Source organism: Hyperoodon ampullatus, assembly GCF_949752795.1.
Source record: "Hyperoodon ampullatus genome assembly, chromosome: 4".
NCBI classification, from domain to species: Eukaryota; Metazoa; Chordata; class Mammalia; order Artiodactyla; family Ziphiidae; genus Hyperoodon; species Hyperoodon ampullatus.
Window position 1 is genome coordinate 1423576 of NC_136917.1, and position 20717 is coordinate 1444292.

At 44.5% G+C, this 20717-nt stretch overlaps 1 protein-coding gene across 1 annotated transcript in view; it reads left to right on the plus strand.

Moving 5' to 3' along the window:
* The window catches only part of GFPT2 (glutamine-fructose-6-phosphate transaminase 2), a gene marked incomplete at both ends in the record, with an annotated part of 29855 nt that extends 9485 nt beyond the window's left edge, over positions 1 to 20370 (plus strand). The window contains 12 exons of the mRNA XM_079703058.1: positions 1208 to 1287; positions 1717 to 1834; positions 7605 to 7768; positions 9195 to 9290; positions 9370 to 9467; positions 9758 to 9878; positions 12528 to 12685; positions 12836 to 12950; positions 15673 to 15800; positions 17746 to 17913; positions 18939 to 19100; positions 20326 to 20370. Of these exons, the coding sequence (XP_079559184.1) occupies positions 1208 to 1287; positions 1717 to 1834; positions 7605 to 7768; positions 9195 to 9290; positions 9370 to 9467; positions 9758 to 9878; positions 12528 to 12685; positions 12836 to 12950; positions 15673 to 15800; positions 17746 to 17913; positions 18939 to 19100; positions 20326 to 20370 (1453 nt within the window). The remainder of the gene's footprint in view (positions 1 to 1207; positions 1288 to 1716; positions 1835 to 7604; positions 7769 to 9194; positions 9291 to 9369; positions 9468 to 9757; positions 9879 to 12527; positions 12686 to 12835; positions 12951 to 15672; positions 15801 to 17745; positions 17914 to 18938; positions 19101 to 20325) is intronic.
* Positions 20371 to 20717: the final 347 nt, after the last annotated feature.

The window sequence follows — 20717 nt, forward strand, 5'->3', positions numbered from 1 at the left end:
CTCTCTGCTAATGATCTGTATTTGCAGCCACTCCACAGCGCTAGCATCACCGCCTCAGCTCCATCTCAGATCATCAGGCATTAGATTCTCATAAGGAGCGGGCAACCTGGATCCCTCGCGTGCGCAGTTCATAGTAGGGTTTGCACTCCTGTGAGAATCTAATGCCACTGCTGATCTGACAGGAGGCAGGGCTCAGGCAGTAATGCGAGCGATGGGGAGCGGCTGTAAATATAGACGAAGCTTCGCTCACTTGCCCGCCCGCCACTCACCTCCTGCTGTGTGGCCTGGTTCCTAACAGGCCATGGATCGCTACTGTGGTCCGGGGGTTGGGGACCCCTGCCTTAAGGACTGGACACTTGTGCAGGAGGACAGAGCAGGGCAGAAGATGGTGATGCTCTGTGATGGAGGTTGGGAGGCAGTGCACGGGGGGGCCTCAGGGGAAGCAGGTGTCAGCCTGGGGAAGGCAGGCAGAGAAACCAGCGTGAGTAAAGGCAAGGAGCCCAGAGTGATTGTGGTGGCGCTTTAGGGATCTGCAGTTAGGCCAGGATGGTGATGGGGAGGGGCACTGGTGGGACTTGAGGCTCTTCTAGTCTCAGTGTGTGCTTACTGACACCTTTTGTGTGCCAGGCATGGGTGACAAGAGCGAACAAGATTGTAGGGACACTGCCCTATGAAACTCAAGAGCTGGTGGGGAGTGGGGAGGTGGGCAGAGGCCCAGCTCTACAGGATCTAGGTTGCCCTGTGGTTGCAGGCTTCATTGTGAAGGCACTGGGGAGCCATTTAGAATGAACCTGTGGACCAGACTGTCATAGTATCTAGGCAGGAAATTATGTGAATATATTATGATTTTATTTTTTTCTGGGACAGGAACTAATTTACCATTTGGAACTTAAGTCTTTCAAATCAGAGAATTATAAAATGCCAGTTGGTCCCTATCAAATTTTGAAACTCCTTTTAAAATCTATTATCATGTTATTACTAGTTTGCAGAAGAAGATAGTGTGAAGAAGCAGTAAAGCTTTACTTTTCTAAATTGTCTGTAATTAGTGGCTCTATAACTTCTGGGACAAACCTTGGGATGTCTTGGGAGCACTTTGCACTGGGGAGAGGGCTAGATGCGGGGACCCTCTCTTCAGAGCTCAGAGGACATCCAGGCCCGCCCAGGGTGTCAAGGCAATGGGTAACTCGATTCCCTCTTGTCCCTACAGGAGAGGCAGCCCCCTGCTCATTGGAGTGAGGAGCAAATATAAACTATCCACAGAACAGATCCCCATCTTATACAGGACGCGTAAGTTTCTTGAGCAGGACTTGAACAGCGCAGCACTGTTCTGGTGCCAGCAGGAAGGCAGGATGCCTTCCTTCACTCTGCTAGGGCCAGGTCCAAAAGGTTTTCATGCAACTGGGACTTGGCTCCATTTTTTCAAAAGCTTTTTCTTGTGGATATTTTCAAGCACATACCCAAGGTGAGGGAGCTGCTGCTGTGGTTCTGTTATATAAAGGCACCTGTGCCCTGATTGGAGTGTTGATTTGGTTTGTTTTGTTAATAGCCGATTCAGTGCTCTTACTATTTGGGGATCTTGTACGCAATTTGGCTGATGCAGCCAAAGCTAAAAATTGCACATTTCTCCCACACATATTCAAAGGGGAAATTGGCTTCTTCATGTTGTTCCAAGAAAATAGTCTAATGGGATTTGTGATCCTTTCCTTCATTTGCTAGGCAATATTGAGAATGTGAAGAATATCTGTAAAACAAGGATGAAGAGGCTGGACAGCTCGACCTGCCTTCACGCTGTAGGCGATAAAGCAGTGGAATTCTTCTTTGCTTCTGATGCAAGGTAGCTACACCTTGTTTCCTTTCTTTCCTAGGATTATGTAATCAAGAATGACTGGCTAAACACCCCCATTTCTTACTTACTCCCCCGTTTGAGCTGTTTTCTCAAGGGTCAGCAAGGCGAAGGGGGGATGGCAGATTTCAGCTCTCGGTGGCCCTCCTGAGGGAATCCTTGCCCAGTGAGCACTTTTTACATGGCTGTCATCAGCAGTCCTGGTGGCCAAAGGCAAGGTCTACTGATCTACACAATGTTTTGGGCCTGTACAGAATAAATGAATTAATTGCCAACGTTTTAAAATTGGGAAATTTCCCATAAAAATCTGAATTTCCAGCTTTTCTAAAAAACCAGCAGGTCTGAGCACACCAGGCTGCTCCCCCCAGCCCTCTTTGGGGCCATTCAAAGTCTGCTCCCTTTAGAATCTGGGGCAAGTGTCTCCAGACCTTTGGTCCTTCCTGAACCTTGCCCGCCTTTGCCAGAGTCTGACCATTCATACAAGACAGAGCCAAGATTGAGGGTTTTGGTCCAATAGATTCCAAAGTCCATGTTCTCATCAATACACCAAACAGTAATTCTGAAATTTGAGAAAGTAGGCTTCATGCCCATTTTAGTACAAAAAAATGTATACACACACATACACTTAGAAAAGACCAAAACACTTTCCTGCTAGTTGAAATAGAAAACCACCATAAACACCACCATTACTACCTCCTTTATCCAAACCTTTATTATGCCTCTTTCCCACCAGCCTCTGGTAAGGCCTTGCTGTGAAGCAGGGAGGACACCAGGTGAGGTCTCCTGGGTCACATGAAGTAACGGGAACCTACAGCCCAGGCTGCAAGGCCTATTTCAGCGCACAGCCAGCATTGTACTTAATGCTGATAGGAAAGGTCAGCGTTTCCCAAACTGTGTTCCTTAGGGCACCATTTCAATGAGAAGCTAATATTATTTCAATGATTCTAAGACATGCAATTATTCTATAGATTTTAGCATCTGTAAGTGGCATCTGGCAATTATAATTTGCTACAGCTTTTATATACTTCTTAGAAGTATATAAAATAATCATGATCTTAAGATCATGTTACCACTCTATGACATAAATCACAGCAAGATCCTTTTTGACCCGCCTCCTAGAGAAATGGAAATAAAAACAAAAATAAACAAATGGGACCTAACGAAACTTCAAAGCTTTTGCACAGCAAAGGAAACCATAAACAAGACCAAAAGACAACCCTCAGAATGGGAGAAAATATTTGCAAATAAAGCAACTGACAAAGGATTAACCTCCAAAATTTACAAGCAGCTCATGCAGCTCAATGACAAAAAAACAAACAACCCAATCCAAAAATGGGCAGAAGACCTAAACAGACATTTCTCCAAAGAAGATATACAGATTGCCAACAAACACATGAAAGAATGCTCAACATCATTAATCATTAGAGAAATGCGAATCAAAACCACAATGAGATATCATCTCACTCCGGTCAGAATGGCCATCATCAAAAAATCTAGAAACAATAAATGCTGGAGAGGGTGTGGCAAAAAGGAACACTCTTGCACTGTTGGTGGGAATGTAAATTGATACAGCCACTATGGAGAAGAGTATGGAGGTTCCTTAAAAAACTAAAAATAGAACTACCATACGACCCAGCAATCCCACTACTGGGCATATACCCTGAGAAAACCATAATTCAAAAAGAGTTATGTACCAAAATGTTCATTGCAGCTCTATTTACAATAGCCAGGAGATGGAAGCAACCTAAGTGTCCATCAACAGATGAATGGATAAAGAAGATGTGGCACATATATACAATGGAATATTACTCAGCCATAAAAAGAAATGAAATTGAGCTATTTGTAATGAGGTGGATGGACCTAGAGTCTGTCATACAGAGTGAAGTAAGTCAGAAAGAGAAAAACAAATACTGTATGCTAACACATATATATGGAATCTAAGAAAAAAACAAATGTCATGAAGCACCTAGGGGTAAGACGGGAATAAAGACACAGACCTACTAGAGAATGGACTTGAGGATATGGGGAGGGGGAAGGGTGAGCTGTGACAAAGTGAGAGAGTGGCATGGACATATATACACTACCAAATGTAAAATAGATAGCTAGTGGGAAGCAGCCGCATAGCACAGGGAGATCAGCTCGTGGTTTGTGACCACCTAGAGGGGTGGGATAGGGAGGGTGGGAGGGAGGGAGACGCAAGAAGGAAGAGATATGGGAACATATGTATATGTATATGTATAACTGATTCACTTTGTTATAAAGCAGAAACTAACACACCATTGTAAAGCAATTATACTCCAATAAAGATGTTAAAAAAAAAAATTTCAGAGGAGAAGTCACAGAGAAATTTGTCTTTGACCTGAACTTGAGTTTCCATTAAGATTGCAACACAGGGATATTACAGATGAAGGCAAGCACATAAACTTACTATACTGAGACTTGCAGAGGTTATGAGTGTTGTTCAAGATCCCAAAGCAAGTGCATTGTGGAATCAGAATTTTAAGTGAGGCCTAATGAACTAAAAACAAACAAAAACAAGCCCTTTCTGTGATACCATGTTGCCTTTGAAGTCGTTGTTTTGGTGGGCTGGTAGAAACTGGTTCCAGTGTTTCTGGCAGGAATGACTAGTTCTGTCCCCCCGTGGCCCCCCACCACCGAGTTGATCCTCAAAGTTTCCTTTAGAATGGACTTGCTAAAATGCAGACATACAAGTATTCATGACGCCTGTGTCCAATCATTTCTCCTGCCATAGCCTACTTCACTTCTAGGATTATATGAACAATTCACTGTCTTGAATTATGCTTTTCCCTCCTCCAAGAATTCCTTTCTCCCTATGGGGCACCTGGGAAACCCACTTCATTTTTCAAACCTCAGTTTACATATTATGTCTTTTGTGCAGTCTTCTTTTTAGTGTTGTGATCACACGCTCCTTTTTGCTACCCTTGCACTTCTGCATGCCTGACTGCTGCACTCGCTACACTGTATTGTAATTGTATTTTTTACATATCTCTGTCTTCTCCTGGGCAACATTCCTTGCGGCCAGGTACTACCTTTTTTCATCTATTGATGTTGCTTTAGCATGTTAACTTGTTGTGAAGTAGTTAGTTATAAAAATGAGATTTGATTAAATTGAAAATTGTTATGTAAAAAAAAAAAGATCAATGTTACCTTATATTCAATGAAGTATGGTAGATGTTTCTCAAAAAAAAAAAAAAAAGACAAATGCTTGAAAGGAGATTAAAGAATTATTTGTAGGCAATACAATTATATACTTTAAAAATCCACCTGAAAGGCTGTTAGAAGTAATACTCGTGGCTGGTCAGAGTATAAAGGTGTAGAAATTCGACATTCCAGCAGTAGCCACTTTGCTGTCAGCTCAGTGAGGTGGGTGGTAGGGGACCACATCTACCCTGTTCCCCCTCATGTCTGGCACAGTCGGCTCTCAGCAAACCTTTGTTGAACTAAAAAAGTAATCTGTTTACCACAGCTGAAAAAGAAGTTTGAATCCCTTAAAATAAATTTAAATAAATTTAAATAAAAATAGTCCAAGAACCTGTTTGGAGAAGACTACAGAAGTTTACCATGAGAAATAAGAAGAGATTTGAATAAAGGGAGAGATTCCACATTCCTTGGTAGGAAGCCTTAATATTATTCTGAAAACATTAATTGGTTTAAAGTTTAATAATTAAAAATTATTTTGAAAGATATTGACTCTTCTTAATCTGTAAATTCGATGCTATAATTAAAATCCTTGACATTATTTTGTTTGTTTAGGTTTTTGGAACTTAATAAAGTGATTCTATAATGTATTGTGTGGCGATGAAAAAGCATATATTGAAAAATAAGAGTGACAAAGGTGACCCTCTCAGGTACGAAGGCACGTAGAGCTCTCGTGACAACAGTGGCCAGCATTGCTGTGCACTTATGGCTGGACACTGTGCTGAGGGCTTCACGAAGTCTATCCCATTTAATAATCACAACAAACCTCTGGTGAAGGCACAGTGGTCATCTCCCAGTTTAAAGCAGAGGAACCCGAGACGGGCTCAGAGGGGTCATGTCTGTGTTGCCCGAGGGCACAGGCTGGTAAGAGACAGGGATGAGGATTCCACCTCAGGTCTAATTCCTGGGCCAGTAATTTTGATGACTGCCATCCATTTTGTAAATTAAAACAGTAATTATATTTAAACATGCAGATGTACACACACATGAATGCAAACACACGTCTTAAGCACTGTCTGAAGGACAATACAGTGTAAGTAGCATTTATCTACTGGAGATTGAATCAGGCCGTTTTTACTTCTTCCTCTTGTTGCCTGTGTTTTCTGCTTTTTATTCAAAGAATGTATATTGTTTAAAATATTTTTTCCAGTGCAGTGGCTTTCCGTCCTTCTTTGTCTTTTTTCCCTAGGATCTGGAGACACCTCTCTTAGAGCCATAGAACTTGATTATTTCTCTTTTTAACTTTGCATCAGTTTTAAATGCTCATTTTTCTGCACAGGGCACATGTTAGTGTAGCACTTGGTAGAATGAGCGGTTTTTTCTCCCATGGTCCTTCAGGTACCACCTTCATGGTTTTTCCCATATTTATGTACCACCTGTACTATTGATTACCTAACTTTCTTTTTCATTTACCAACTTTTCTAACAATTTTATTTTTAAAAGAAACTTTCTGTTTCCATCTCAAGGGAAAAATCGTTATTTCCACACAAGGAAAGTTACTATAAAAATAAACACAATGACTGCACATTTCATTAGTGGATAGATCTTATAGTTTGCTTTTAAGTCCCCCTGCTTTTTCTTGCTTTGTGTGTGTGTGTATGTGTGTGTGTGTGTGTGTGTGTGTGTGTGTGTAAGAAAAGGCGTCATCTGTCCTAATGAGTTTCCCACTATATGGATTTTGTTGAGTGCCTCCTCCATGTTCTTCTGTTCACCGTATTTCCTGCAAACAGAAGTTTACAGGTGTCTAGAAGCTTGATCTTCAGGTTTGATTTTTTTTTTTTTTTTTGGCATGACTATTTAATAGGTAGTGTGTCCTTCCATCAGGAGGCACTATGTCTTATTGTCTTTTTGTAGTACTGTTAAAATTGATCACGGGGTTCAAAGATCAGGAGCCTTATCCATCCATTATAAAGCTGCTCATAGCTTTTCATTTCTTCATTTCAGTAGCCACTGATGGACCTTGATTAGGCCTATTAATGATTAGGAATTCATAAGTTGATTATTATAATTCTATCATTCCTTCTTTATTAGCTATATTTCTCCTATAAAGAGAAACTTGCCTTCATAAACTGTGGTTATTCTGAAAGGTCATTTGGAAAGGCAAGATAAATGTTTCGTTTTTTTCCTTTATGATTCAGAATGTGTTGGTTCCTGAGCATTCTCCAAAGGTGACATTGTTTGGATCCTGATTCAAGGAAAGCAATTATAAAAGGACAGCTATGAGATTACTGGGGAAAATTGAACATACTGGATACTTGATGATATGAAGGAAAAACTATTACTCTTAGATGTGATAATGGTATTATAGTAGGGTGAAAAATAATCCTTGTCTTTTAGAGCTATAAGCTAAAAGGTTTACAGATGATTTGATGTCTGGGACTGGCTTCAAAATAATTCTGGGTGGAGGGGAGGGGCGGGAGGTATGAATCAATGTTTATATGCCATATCCTAAAATGCTATTCAGTGTTACTGATATGGACCCACATCTTGTAACTGTCAAGGACAGGCCCCACCTCTGACACCCATATTTTCCTTGCTCCAGTGCTATCATAGAACACACCAACCGGGTCATCTTCCTTGAGGATGATGACATTGCTGCAGTGGCTGATGGGAAACTCTCTATTCACCGGGTCAAGCGTTCGGCTAGTGATGACCCATCTCGAGCCATACAGACCTTGCAGATGGAATTGCAGCAAATCATGAAAGGCAGGTGTCCTCTGAGGGTCCCTGTGCAGCAGCCTCATGGGGCAGGTGCTCTGTGAGGGAGCTCCTGAGACTCTCTGCCCTGTCATGGGTGGGCACTACAGCCTTCCTGCCTGCTGTGAGCACCGGAGTGGGGCTGCAGGTGGTCTGTGGTTCATACATCTCAGAGGATGTGGGGCGCCTGGCCTGGCTACTCCAAAGGGGCTCCTGACCATGTCCCGGCACCAGGTCTCCCTGCTTGAACTGACCCCAGTCCATCAACTACCTCCCTTTACAGAGTCTCTGGGACACATTCCTACACCCCAGGCATCATTTCTTCTCTGGATGAGAGGCCTGCAGTAACGGGGGACTGTGGACTACTTTCTCCTTGTGAGGGGGCCTATCTTCCTGCACCCACACTTGTCTCCCTACACCCTCCTCTCCACAGGGCAGCCTGGGTAAACGTTTAAGAAAGGGAATCATACCCTCTTATCCTGCTGTGTAAAGCCCTCCAATGGCTTCCCACTGTTCTTAGCATAAAACCCACACTCCTTGCCACAGCCCACAGCCATCCACACGCAGCCTGGCCCCACCTTGCACAACCCTTCTCCATTGTGCCCCTCCCTGCCCACCCTGGCTGCCTCACTGTTACTCAGACAGGCGGAGTGCTTGCTCCCGTGGGGGTCATCACACTCACTCAGCTTCGCACGGGACCAGCTCCTTTTGATCATCTCCCCTGAAACGTCACCCCCTCAGAGAGCCCTTCCCTGATCCGTATCTGCAATGGCCTGACCCCTCCTCACTTGCTCTGTTTGCTTCGTGGCACTCTTTCTACAAGTTCTCTGCCGAGGGCAGCAGACAGGGACACTGTGATGCTTGGCATCATGCATGTGTGTATCGCAGAGGACACTCCCGCCCTGTCTGTGGACACCTGTCGACAGGCATCAGGCACAGCACCTGTCGGGGGTCTTAGATGTCATCCGGTTTCATTCACATCAGAGCCCTAGAAATATGTGGCTGAAAAGATTTTTTGTTTTGTGTTTTAATACAGTGTATAGGAGGGTATTTGGTTTTAAAAAATTGCCTATTTCCTTAGGCTCGCTTAATTTGTACTTCCCTAAGTAGGTGGGTGTTAGGAAGTAAAGCACTTTACTTTCCTCTGGCCTTGCTAAGAGGAGCGTGGCCCAGGAAGGCCAGCCATGCATTTGTTACTTACATCCCTCCCTCCCTCAAGTTGCAGGGTCTGATATGCACATTGAAGATAATAATCATACCTTACCTGGCTTGTCACCATGAGTATCAGGTGGGACAATACCTGGAGACACCTTTTGTAATCTGTGGTAACTTTTACATGTGTCACTGTGACTAACTGCATAACAACTGTTCTTCTTGATTAAAAGCTAAGCAGTGAAGGTTAAAATTGACATCCTGTTGATGTTTGTTTGACCAGGTAACTTCAGTGCATTTATGCAGAAGGAGATATTTGAACAGCCAGAATCAGTTTTCAATACCATGAGAGGTCGGGTGAATTTTGAGACCAACACAGGTAATCCCTTGTCCGAGCCCTGGGCCAATGCACAATCCCTGTGTCATGTCAGCATTAACACACTGCATGTGTCCTGCAGTGCTTCTGGGCGGCTTGAAGGACCACTTGAAGGAGATCAGACGATGTCGCCGGCTCATCGTGATTGGCTGTGGAACTAGCTACCATGCTGCTGTGGCCGTAAGTGCAACATGCTGGGCCCTTGATGGTGCCTGGGAGGCAGTGTTGGTTGGCTAGGACAAGATGAGTCTTAAATGCTGTCATGCATTTGGCCTTCCAAATTTGGTGCCATGAGGCAGTATGAGAACTGGCATGGAGCCCTTTCTCCTGCAGTTTGGCCTGTGAATGCCTGAAGTTCCCTGCTCACCTGGACGCAGAGGTGCCATTTCATAAACTGTCTTAGAAGCCCAGCTGCCTTTGTCCCTGTAGTGCTCATGACTGACTTTAGTCCCCATTCTTGTTGGCTACAGACGCGGCAAGTGTTGGAGGAACTGACCGAGCTCCCGGTGATGGTTGAACTTGCTAGTGATTTTCTGGACAGGAACACACCTGTGTTCAGGGATGACGTTTGCTTTTTCATAAGCCAGTCAGGTAAGGGTTACAGGTTTTCGCTAGTTCATTTCAGGGCACTGTCCTCTCAGTGACACACCATGCAGCTCCCTCCCTCCTTCATCCCATGAAGTTCTCTGCACATAGACCATGTGCCACACTCTCTCATGCCCAGGGTCATTCAACCCTCAGAGCCATCAGCTACTGTCCCATTTTATGGGGAGGGCCATGCAGCCAGGTTCTCCCTCCTCCTGCTGTTCCAAGTCTGGGACTTAAGGGACCACTCACCAAGATACTCAGAAATGTGTGCTGGGTTTAAATTAGAGGAAAGTTTAATTCTGCTGGTTGAGAGTCACTTCAGGAACTGTGTGGGCACCATACAGTGCTCACGCAACCCAACAGTGGGAGGCATGGAGAGACACTACTCAGGTGTAGAGAGCCCAGCCTACCCTCAGCTCAGGAAACCCTCCCTGGGTGGCATTCTAACACTAGGCTTGGGTGTTTGCTCCAGCTCAAGGCAGGACGGAGGGTCAGGGAGATGACCCATGGCCATATGCGTGGAGTCCCCACGAGCTCTAGGAGGATTTTTATAACACTGAATTGTGGAAAATCCCAAACTTTTATAAAAGAGAGACTTGCATAAAGAAGCACCTAGGCTCAGCAGTTATGTTATGGAATAACTCACCCATCTTGTGTCATCATATCTACTTTAACCCCTCCCCTTCACTTGGTTATTTTAAAGTCAGTCTCAGACATCATGTTATTTCATCCATAAATATTTCAGAACGTATCTCTAAATGATAAAAGAAAAAATATAACACCAATGTCATTATCGCAACTGAAACATTAACAGCAATACCCTAATATCTTTTTATACTGCTTTCATTATGAATTTTCAATACCATTTCCATTTCAGTAACAAGCTAAGAAAAACTAACACAGACACACCCACCATCTAGCTGACCACCTCGTACCCAGGTGCTGCCCTCTGACTTCAGTTGCCACTGTTACCTTTGGGTTTACAATCCCGTCAGAGCCTAAAAATGTTTCATGAATTGGTGGAAGCCACTAACCAAAGAACAGAGGTGGTTTTAATGTGAAAATAATGCAGTGGCACCTCCTCAGTGACTTCATACAAGGGGTTTAAAGTTTCATTTTGTTCAGCCCTTTACATTAAATTTTTTTTAACTGTATCAAAAATGGGGGCGTTGCCAATGAGGATAGAGCTCCCCATGAAGATAGATCTCCTCTGCTCCCATAGGTGCTAAGGAAAGGCGTTGTGGCACCCCAGTGCACTAGACGCAAGTCTGAGCAGAAACAGGGGAGGAGAATTGGGCCATAGTAGCACCAGCCTGCACTGCAGAGAAGTTAGGACAGCACAACCAAGAGTGGTGGCTGTGTGAACATTGAATGTTTGGTTTTATGTTCTGGATCATATTTAATTTAGCTTGAGTTCTTTAGGACTTACAAACATAGGAAGTTTGTGCTGGTTTATGCATGAACCTATTTAAGCTTTTTTATAAAAATAATTTAAGTACACACTAGGACAAGAAATGTTTTCCTTTAAAACAAGATCTGTTTGAGAAACACCATTTAGGGGCATTCTTGTTTTTTAACTTAAATCTCAGCCCATTCTGAATGGGCTAAAGACAGTTTAGAGTCCGAGAAAGGGCACTGGGAGCCAGGCCCACTCTATCACCCACAGCTACTTGGCCTTGAGTGAGTGAGGCATTGATTTGCTCCATCTCTGAGTACCTCATCCTCAAGGGAAAATGGGGATGATGCCCCCTACAGAGTTGTCATGAGAGTTCAGTGAGACAGTGGATGAGCAGGCACTCGCCACATAAATAGTAGCAAAATCGTGAATCTGAGAATCAACCAGGGCACAAGGCCAGACTGTAGTGTGTTGAATAGGAAATGGGAAGTGAGAAAGTGGAGGAGTATGTATAAACCACTCTGTCTTAATATTCAAGAGAAATTAGATTAGAGAAGAGCCGGGACAAGAGAATCTTGAGCCATTTTTAGAAAAAATAATCTCACATATTTTTCATGAAAACATCAATTGTAGAACTTAAATGTTCTATTCAACACTTAATCATGAACAAACTTTTAATAAATTCCTTCCAAATTAGTTCCACTTACTAATCAGCTTTCATCTTCTAGTTACATAAATGATCACAATGAACCACATTAATTGCATTACTAAACACCCAAGTGATCGAGTGACTCCCATATGCCTGTGCTGTCAGGGTCCCCACATGGAGGCCCCATCCAGTTGAACAGTTTACCAACTTTCATGAGAAAGGTCTTAACATCCCCTAGAACATGCACTTCACACTGAGTGGTAAAATGAGAAGTGATAAATTAATTTCAACCTTCAAATTCAAATCCCTATGAATGTTTTATTTTCCTATTTACTTTTAAACCTAAAAGAACTCTCCTTTTTCAAGATCTAAGTGCTAACTGCGTTTTTGGTATTCATAGCCCTTGAATAAAGAACATCTTACATAAAAAAAAAAAAGAATCAACCAGAAAAATTGTTGAGCATGCATTTTCCTTTCTGAGCACACACCGACTGTGTCTGGACATCAGTTTCTGCCCAAGGGCCAGAAGTAAATGAGTTGGGGGCTGGGGGTTAAGTCTGGCAGAGCCTACATACCTGTGAGCTGAAAAGAAGGACCTGTGTGGCAGGTGAGACCGCAGACACCCTCCTGGCACTGCGCTACTGTAAGGACCGCCGGGCCCTGACCGTGGGTGTCACCAACACTGTGGGCAGCTCCATCTCCCGAGAGACTGACTGCGGAGTCCACATCAATGCAGGACCGGAGATCGGCGTGGCCAGCACCAAGGTAGAAGGAGCCATGCGGGCACCCACAGGAGGGCCTCTGCTGGGTGGGTGGACAGGGGGCCAAGAGGGGAGCCCAGGGATCTGTCTCGTCTTGAGTGGTCACCACGTGCACATCACCCCGGCTCTGCTAGCACCACTGTTTTGTCCTCAGGCTTACACCAGTCAGTTCATCTCCCTGGTGATGTTTGGTTTGATGATGTCCGAAGACCGCATTTCACTACAAAACAGAAGGCGAGAGATCATCCATGGCCTGAGATCTTTACCTGGTATGTTCCAGAGCTAAACTGCTCGTTATCAAATCCTGTGGACTGTTCCTGGCTGCTCTCTTACTTGACTCTCTCCTATAAACAATGCTGTTAATCATTGCCTTCTCCTCAAAACTTTTACTTACCACTGAATCCCTGAAGCAGCCCCACTGGGCCAAGATTAAAGTCCACACTTGTCACCAGGCCATGGAGCCCTGCACTCTGGGACCCTGTGCCTCTGACCTCATCGAGCTCCCTCCCCCTCCCTGAGCTGCCTCACTGACCTTCTGATCCTCAGCAATGCCAAGCTCTTTCCACCACAGGGCTTTTGCACTGGCTCTTTCCTCTACCAAAACCCTCTTTCTCCAGCTCTTCATATGACTGACGCCTCCCATCACCCAAGTCTCAGCTCAAATGTCACCTCCGGGACCCTCCCTGGCCACCCTAATAGGGGCACTAATCCCCTGCCCAGCTCTCTAAAAAACATTAGCCCATTTCTTTTCTTTATAGCACATACCATGATCTGAAATTACCTGTTCTCCTGTGAATTGGCTTGTCTTCCCCAACCGTGTCAGCTCAGTGAGCACACAACCATGTCTGTCAGAGTCACTGCTGGATGCCAGGTGTCCAGCCAGGGCAGACATTCAGTAGTTGCTCAGGAAATACAGAAGAAGGAGTGAATGGCCTCACACCTCTTCCTGGCCCAAACTGCTCCTTCACAGTCTCACCAGACTTTATTCTGGAACCAAGGGCAAACCCCAGAGAAGGCAGTAAGGGAAAGCCACCATGTAACCATACACGGTCTAGGGGTCTGAATCTGACCAAGACAACATGCTGAAAATTTATTGACAAGAAAAACTTTCTTAACTTTAAGCCATATAATAATCCTGCAAAAACAGGACTCTATTCTGCTAAGTAGGCAGTTACCAAGATGTAAACCCAAAGGTCCTGGGGTCCCTTTCAGTCAAAACTATTTTCTTAGTAATATGTTATTCATAGTGAATAAGATGCTTTTGCCTTTCTCTCTGTGTGAACATCTGCAAAGGCAGTGGTGGCCACTGCTGGCACTAGCACATTTCAAGGCAGAGGCACCACACTGTTCCCATGACAGAAATGCACATAGCTTCACTTAGGAATGTCTTTGATGATACGGTAAAATGCATTAGTCTTATTAAACTGCAACACTTTTTAATATTCTATGTGACAAATGGGAGGTAGGCAGCACCCTGAGGTTGTTCCAGAGAAAAGCGCCCTATGACTGATTGAGTAACAAGCTGAGTTGGTACTTGGCAGACATTTTCTCAAAAGTGAACCAAGTTATCCCGACACGTAGAGAAAAACAACTGATAACAGGTTTTTTTTGTTTTTTGTTTTTTGTTTTGGTGCGGAGCATAGGCTCTGGACGCGCAGGCTCAGCAGCCATGGCTCACGGGCCCAGCCGCTCCGCGGCATGTGGGATCTTCCCGGACCGGGGCACAAACCCATGTCCCCTGCATCGGCAGGCGGACTCTCAACCACTGCGCCACCAGGGAAGCCCCTGATAACAGTTTTTGTTGCTAATGATAACCTTCGAGCTTTCAACCGAAACATGATCTGGAATACTTGTAGCTGTCAGCTCGAGTTTGACCTCCTCCCAATACTCAGAAACATCTCTGATGAGATCACGGTGATTTTAACAAATATGATTTTTTAAAAGAATATTTTATAATAGTGTCCATTTTTAGAAGATTTGTGTAACTCAGTGAACCAATATTTTGCAAATGGCCAATGCAGTGTTATAAAAGTATGCACATATAAAAGACCCATTTAAGTAAGTGCAAGATAGACTAATACATTTTAATGTAACAAGGTAGGAAAAGTTTGTTGATATGATCTCAGATTCCACATTTGCACCTACCCTTTTAAGAAATTGTCACTTCTTAAGTTTGGTGTACTATCAAAGAACATTCACAATTATTTGAAAAAGTTATTTAAATACGCCTTCTTTCTCCAAGTACAAATCTCTGTGAGGCCAGATTTTCTTCCTGTACTTCAACCAAAAAACCTATCACAACAGATTGAATGGGGAAGCAGATAAGAGAATCTGTCTTTTATGAAAAAGTCAGGCATTAAAGATTTGCAAAAATGTAAAATAGTGCCACTCTTCTCACTGATTTTTTTTCATTTCATGGGTTTATTGTTATTTTTAAATGAATTAATAAGTATCTTTAATTTTCTCAGTTTCTATTCTGGTAAATATTGATAGCTATAACCCACAAAAATAAAGGCTCTTAGAAGTTCACAGTAAATGTTAAGAGTGTAAGGGAGTCCTGAGACCAAAAAGTTTGAGAAGTGCTGCTCCAACCTACACAGGCTTTGTTTCCAGACATGGCATGTGGCCCGGATGAGGGGCATTAATATGGAGTGTCCGCTGTGTGGCTGGTCAGCTGGGGATTTAGCCTCTCTGAACCTCTGTTGCCTTGCCTGTAAAATGGAGCTAGACATAACACTTCCCTACTTACCTTATGTGCTCAGGAAAGTATAAACACAAATACGAATCACCATCACAATAAAATCCTGGCCGATAACACAAGCTATTTCCCATAATCTACATTTAAAGTCCTTTTAAACTAATACAAGGAAGGCAAGTGTGTAAGTGATGTGAGTTCTAAAACCTTGTCTTATACACCATGACTTTTCTTTGTGAATCTTGCTTTATAATTGGTGTGACGGGCTCTCCCCCTCTGCTCTGTGCTTGACTTAGAGCTGATCAAGGAAGTGTTGTCACTGGATGAGAAGATCCACGACCTGGCCCTGGAGCTCTACACACAGAGGTCGCTCCTGGTCATGGGCCGGGGCTATAACTATGCCACGTGCCTGGAAGGAGCGCTGGTGAGCCCCCTCTGACCAACCCCCACCTCCACGGGCCCCTGCATGATGGCAGGCATGGGAGACACCCCAAGAAGCCAGCAGGAAGGAGGGCAGGGCATTGTGCTAGGGGAGGGGAAGGTGTCGCTCACTGACCAGGTATTCTAGCCCTGGCCACACGGATATGAGGGCTCCTGATCTCCTGAAGACAAAGGGGCAGGGCACCCTTATGGGAGCCCCTGGGGTGTCAACCTGCACCAGGCTCCATCTGGAATAGCTCATTCTTACCTCATGAGTATCTTCTGAGAGGCTGGTAGTTATTGTTTACATTTTACCCAGGAGGAAACTGAGCCTCCAAACAATTCATCTTGCTCAAGATTACATAGTGGAAGTGATCAGCCTAAGATTTGAAATCAGGTCCATTTGGACTTTGCTTTTTTCCACTGCCACAAGCAGTCTGCATGGGAGGATTTGGGCAGACCAGAGTTGCAGCGTTGGGTCTCTGTAAGTGTCCCTGTTACTCCTCAAACTTCCAAGGGGAGCTGGGATCCTTCAGGAATGAGCATTGAAATTCCTGCATTTTTTATAGCAGTGATTGGCTGTTTTGCCCACTGCAGCTATAAAGATCCATACCGGCTGAAGAGAAAGCCGATGGAGCAGGGGTAAGATGCCAGGACCACAGGGCTGCTGAGAGGGTGGGAAGTGATGTCCAGGGACCCGAGCCTAGTGCTTGCCCTTTACTCACTATCCATCCACCTGCTGTTTATGGATCAACAAGCAAGGTAAATGGGAGACTGTCACAGGTGAGGCAGCATTTGGTACCCACACATGGGTATCGTCTATAACTCAACTTGGCTGCCCTCCTCTCCCTGTGGGAACAAGTGGCTGCTCCCCACCACCACCCCCATTTGGAAGAACGATGCCAGTTGTGGGAAACATTCACAGTATTACAGGAAGTGGGAAGTGGGTGTGGGGTACAAGCCATGAATTGCCTGACTGCAGTGAGCTTCAACTCCCACATCCTTCCAGTGGATATTCTGACCCCTGTCAAAGGAAGTGAGGGGCCAGACAGACTGCTTCTCAGGGGTAATAGAGGCAATGCCTCGGTGGGGCACACGTTCAGCGCCCCAGCCCCGTGCCTCTGCCATCTGGTGGGGGGTGCTCAGCTGCAGCTCCTGAGTGTGCTGGTGAAAGATGAGTATTCAGCTGTGTCTCCAAGTTAGTCTTGGGGGAAAGAAAGAAGCTTTTACGCTGCTGCTGGCACAGGTCAGTGGCCCCTCTGTGGTGACTTGGGTACCAGCACTCCAGCTGTCTGCGGCATCCAGGATGGAGCCACACTCCTGACAATGTTTCCCTGACCCAAATAAATAGTTCTAGGGAGTTGAGAAATGTTTTCATCAACACTCTCACCAGTTCGATGACATGGGTTTAATGGTAACTGAAAAAAATGTGTCTCTCTAAACATAGGGGGAAATCTCCATTAACACCCCAGTATGTGTGTGATTTTGCTTGATAGTTAAGTTGGAGCAACCCTTTGCAAGTTATTAATGATCTAGAATTGGGGGAGTGATTAATCAGATAATTGAATGAAGGTATAGAATGAAATGCCATCATTACAAATTATAACTGTGAGGGAGGCCATGGGGCTGGCTCCAGAGGGGAAGGGGGAAAGCTAGATTGACTCTGACTTGTCCATCCAAGGGGGGTGACTGTGTCCCAGAGCTGGTCTGGGTTCACAGGCTGTGTGCTGGGCTTTGTGCATGCTCTGGACAGCAGCCAGCCCTCTCCCCTGGCCCTGGCCTTTTCGGCTGCCCTCGGTGCTGTTGACCGCTCCATATGTCCATCTGCCTCTTGGCCCTCAGCTCCCTGCTTCCTGGAATCGTTCCTTCCCGGCTCCCCTTTCTCCCCTCTGGCTGATCTGCTCCCTGTCTTCCCAGTGTGACACTGATCCCACCTCGTGTTTCCCCAGAAAATTAAAGAGATAACCTACATGCACTCAGAAGGCATCCTAGCTGGGGAGCTGAAGCATGGGCCCCTGGCGCTGATTGACAAGCAGATGCCCGTCATCATGGTCATCATGAAGGATCCTTGCTTTGCCAAATGCCAGAATGCCCTGCAGCAGGTCACGGCCCGCCAGGTGAGGGCTCTCTGCCAGGCTGGGCCACTTTTCTCCTGTTCTCTTCCACACGTGCCCACCTCACCCACCATCTGCCGGTACCAGCTATGGGTATTCCTGCTGGGGAGTAGGCGTGAGCACTCACTCTCCCCTGGGGCCCCTCATGCGTGGTGCACATTCAGAAAGGGACTGGCCAGCCTGCGGTCATGCCCACAGAAGCTCTTAGGTGAGGCCCAGTGATCCAGATTTCCCAGAGTGGTCCTGGATCCCAGGCGTGGAGATTAGAGGAGGTCTGGTGGAGAGCCCTGGGGGTAGTTCTGATATTGGCCACCCAGAGTTAGTCAGATTTCACAGGTGAAGGGCACTGTCCTCCACAAGACCGCCCTCACTTCAGCCACTAGCTGCAATCTTTGGGCTTCCTAGGCCACCCACACTTCTGACCAACTGGATCCAAATGCAGGAGTTCCCACCACCCCCTCAGTTTCAATAATTCGCTAGAACTTGTAGAACACAGGCTGCTCTCTCTGCCCCGAACATTCCTCCCACACTTCTTCGGGCAGTTGGCCTCTCATCATTCAGGTCTCAATACAAATGTCTCCTTTTTAGAGAGCTCCTCGGACCTCACCACTGTCTCCCAATCATGTTACGGGGTTTTACTGCCCTGGTGGCTTTTTTCTGAAATTCATTGTTATTTATCGGTTTGCTTATTTACGTTTTTGTTTTCCTACCACTTGACTATGAGCCCCTGGAGTAAGGGGTAAGAGCTCCTGCTCTTTGCAAGGCACATTGGAGCCACTCAACAAATGGGTGCTGCATGAACGCAGCAGGAGGTGACCCCCTACCAGGGAAGCATACGAACCTCGCCAAAAAGCCTCCAAACTCTTTGTCCTTTACACAAATCGGATACATCGCCTCCTCCATAACTCCAGCAAAAGCAAAAGATCACTGTTATGATTGCAATATGTTTATCTCAGAAACTGCTGTGTGTGAGGGATTGCTTCTTTCAGAGATGATCTGCATCTTGTGATCACATTTCTCTGTCTTAGGGTCGCCCAATCATACTGTGCTCCAAGGACGACACTGAAAGTTCCAAGTTTGCGTATAAAACAATCGAGCTGCCCCACACCGTGGACTGCCTCCAGGGCATTCTGAGTGTGATTCCACTACAGCTCCTCTCCTTCCACCTGGCTGTACTCCGAGGATATGACGTACGTCTAAAAATTGCACATCACCCAGCAAAGGGGAGAGACATAACCCAGAGTTCCATTTGGTTCTTAAATACTTATTTGGCATAAAAATTCATGAGAAATATTTTCATTTAAAATAACTCTTTTTAAAGTAACTTATACCCCCTGAAAACAAGATGGGAACTGCAAGATGTATGAAGGCCATATTAAACCATAAGCTTCTCACCCAGAGGCAATGTTAATTAGCAAGTTTAATATTTTATTCCAGTCTTTTCCTTGTGCCTGTGAATTTTTAAAGATTTTTTTGAGATAATATCAAGGATGAAATTTTATAACTTTCTTTTTAACATATTACAAATATTTTCTCACATCTGAACTTGTAAGCAACATTTGATCATTGCACAATATTCCACCGCAGTCTTACAACATAGATTTTAACAATTACTTAACCAGTCTTCTATTATTTAAACTGTTTCTAATTTTTGGGAATATCTGCATAAATAACAATTGCAGTGAATTATCTTTGTACATACATCTTCCTCCCACATTAGAAGAATTTATCCTCAGTCTAGCAAATCATTCAACATTTTGGAACTCCTATATTGTCGATTTCTGTTCCAGAAAAGAACCAACTTATGATCTCACCGGAAAGTGTGTGTGCAAAGAAATAGTTTTATTACAATTTTGAGAAGCTTTAAAAAAGACATATCAATACCAAAAACAATATAACAAACATCCGATGGTATATATATCATCCAGTATTGACATTTGCCAACAGTTTGTCATTTTTGTTTCTTCTCTTTTTTAATGTTATTGTAAATAAACTAAGACCCTGTAGATAAAGTTGAAGGCTACTTTATCAACCATCCTCAGTCACATTTCCTTCCCAGTCCCCACCCTTAACCAATCATTTAGTGCATCTACTTCCAAGAAAAGTGAATTTTTAACAGTACAAATTGAGCTAGCTGTTCTTAATAGCATGAATCATATCCTTTTAATAGTGTTAACACTGCATGACACATAGGCGCACCATAAATATTTATTGCATAAACTAAACATTGTACAGTTCAGTGAAGTTTCTGGAATAAGGAACTGCTTCCAAGATGCAGGTCTCAAGGAGCTCATGGTTGGAGGTGCCCAGGAACACCTGTCTCCTTGTCGTCAAGTACTCTGAGAGTAGGCTTTATAAACACAGTGTGTTGCTGAGACTTGTGGGGTCCTGAGCAACTACTTTCTGTCATTTTAGGTTGACTTCCCCAGAAATCTGGCCAAGTCTGTAACCGTGGAATGAGAACAAGAGTGTGAGGAGACCATCACCACCTTTAATCTGATTCAAGACCTGTCCCAGTGACACCAAGTGGGAAGAAAAGCTGGCATTCTGCGTGTTCTGAGTAGATTCCAGTAGAGCTTGACAGCTTTGACGTGCCTTGTACCCAAGTGCTTTGCTTACAGCAGATAGTGTTTCTCTGTGTCCTGAAGTTGCCAGAGGAGAAGGGAATCATTGTTTACACATGGGATCTGAGTGGACTTTTCCAATACCGTGCAATAGAGATACAGCTCTCTTCAGAGTAACTGTGAACCTTTTTTAACCAACACTAGTTAGTTTTAAAGACAAAATATTTATAATGACAATTGTAT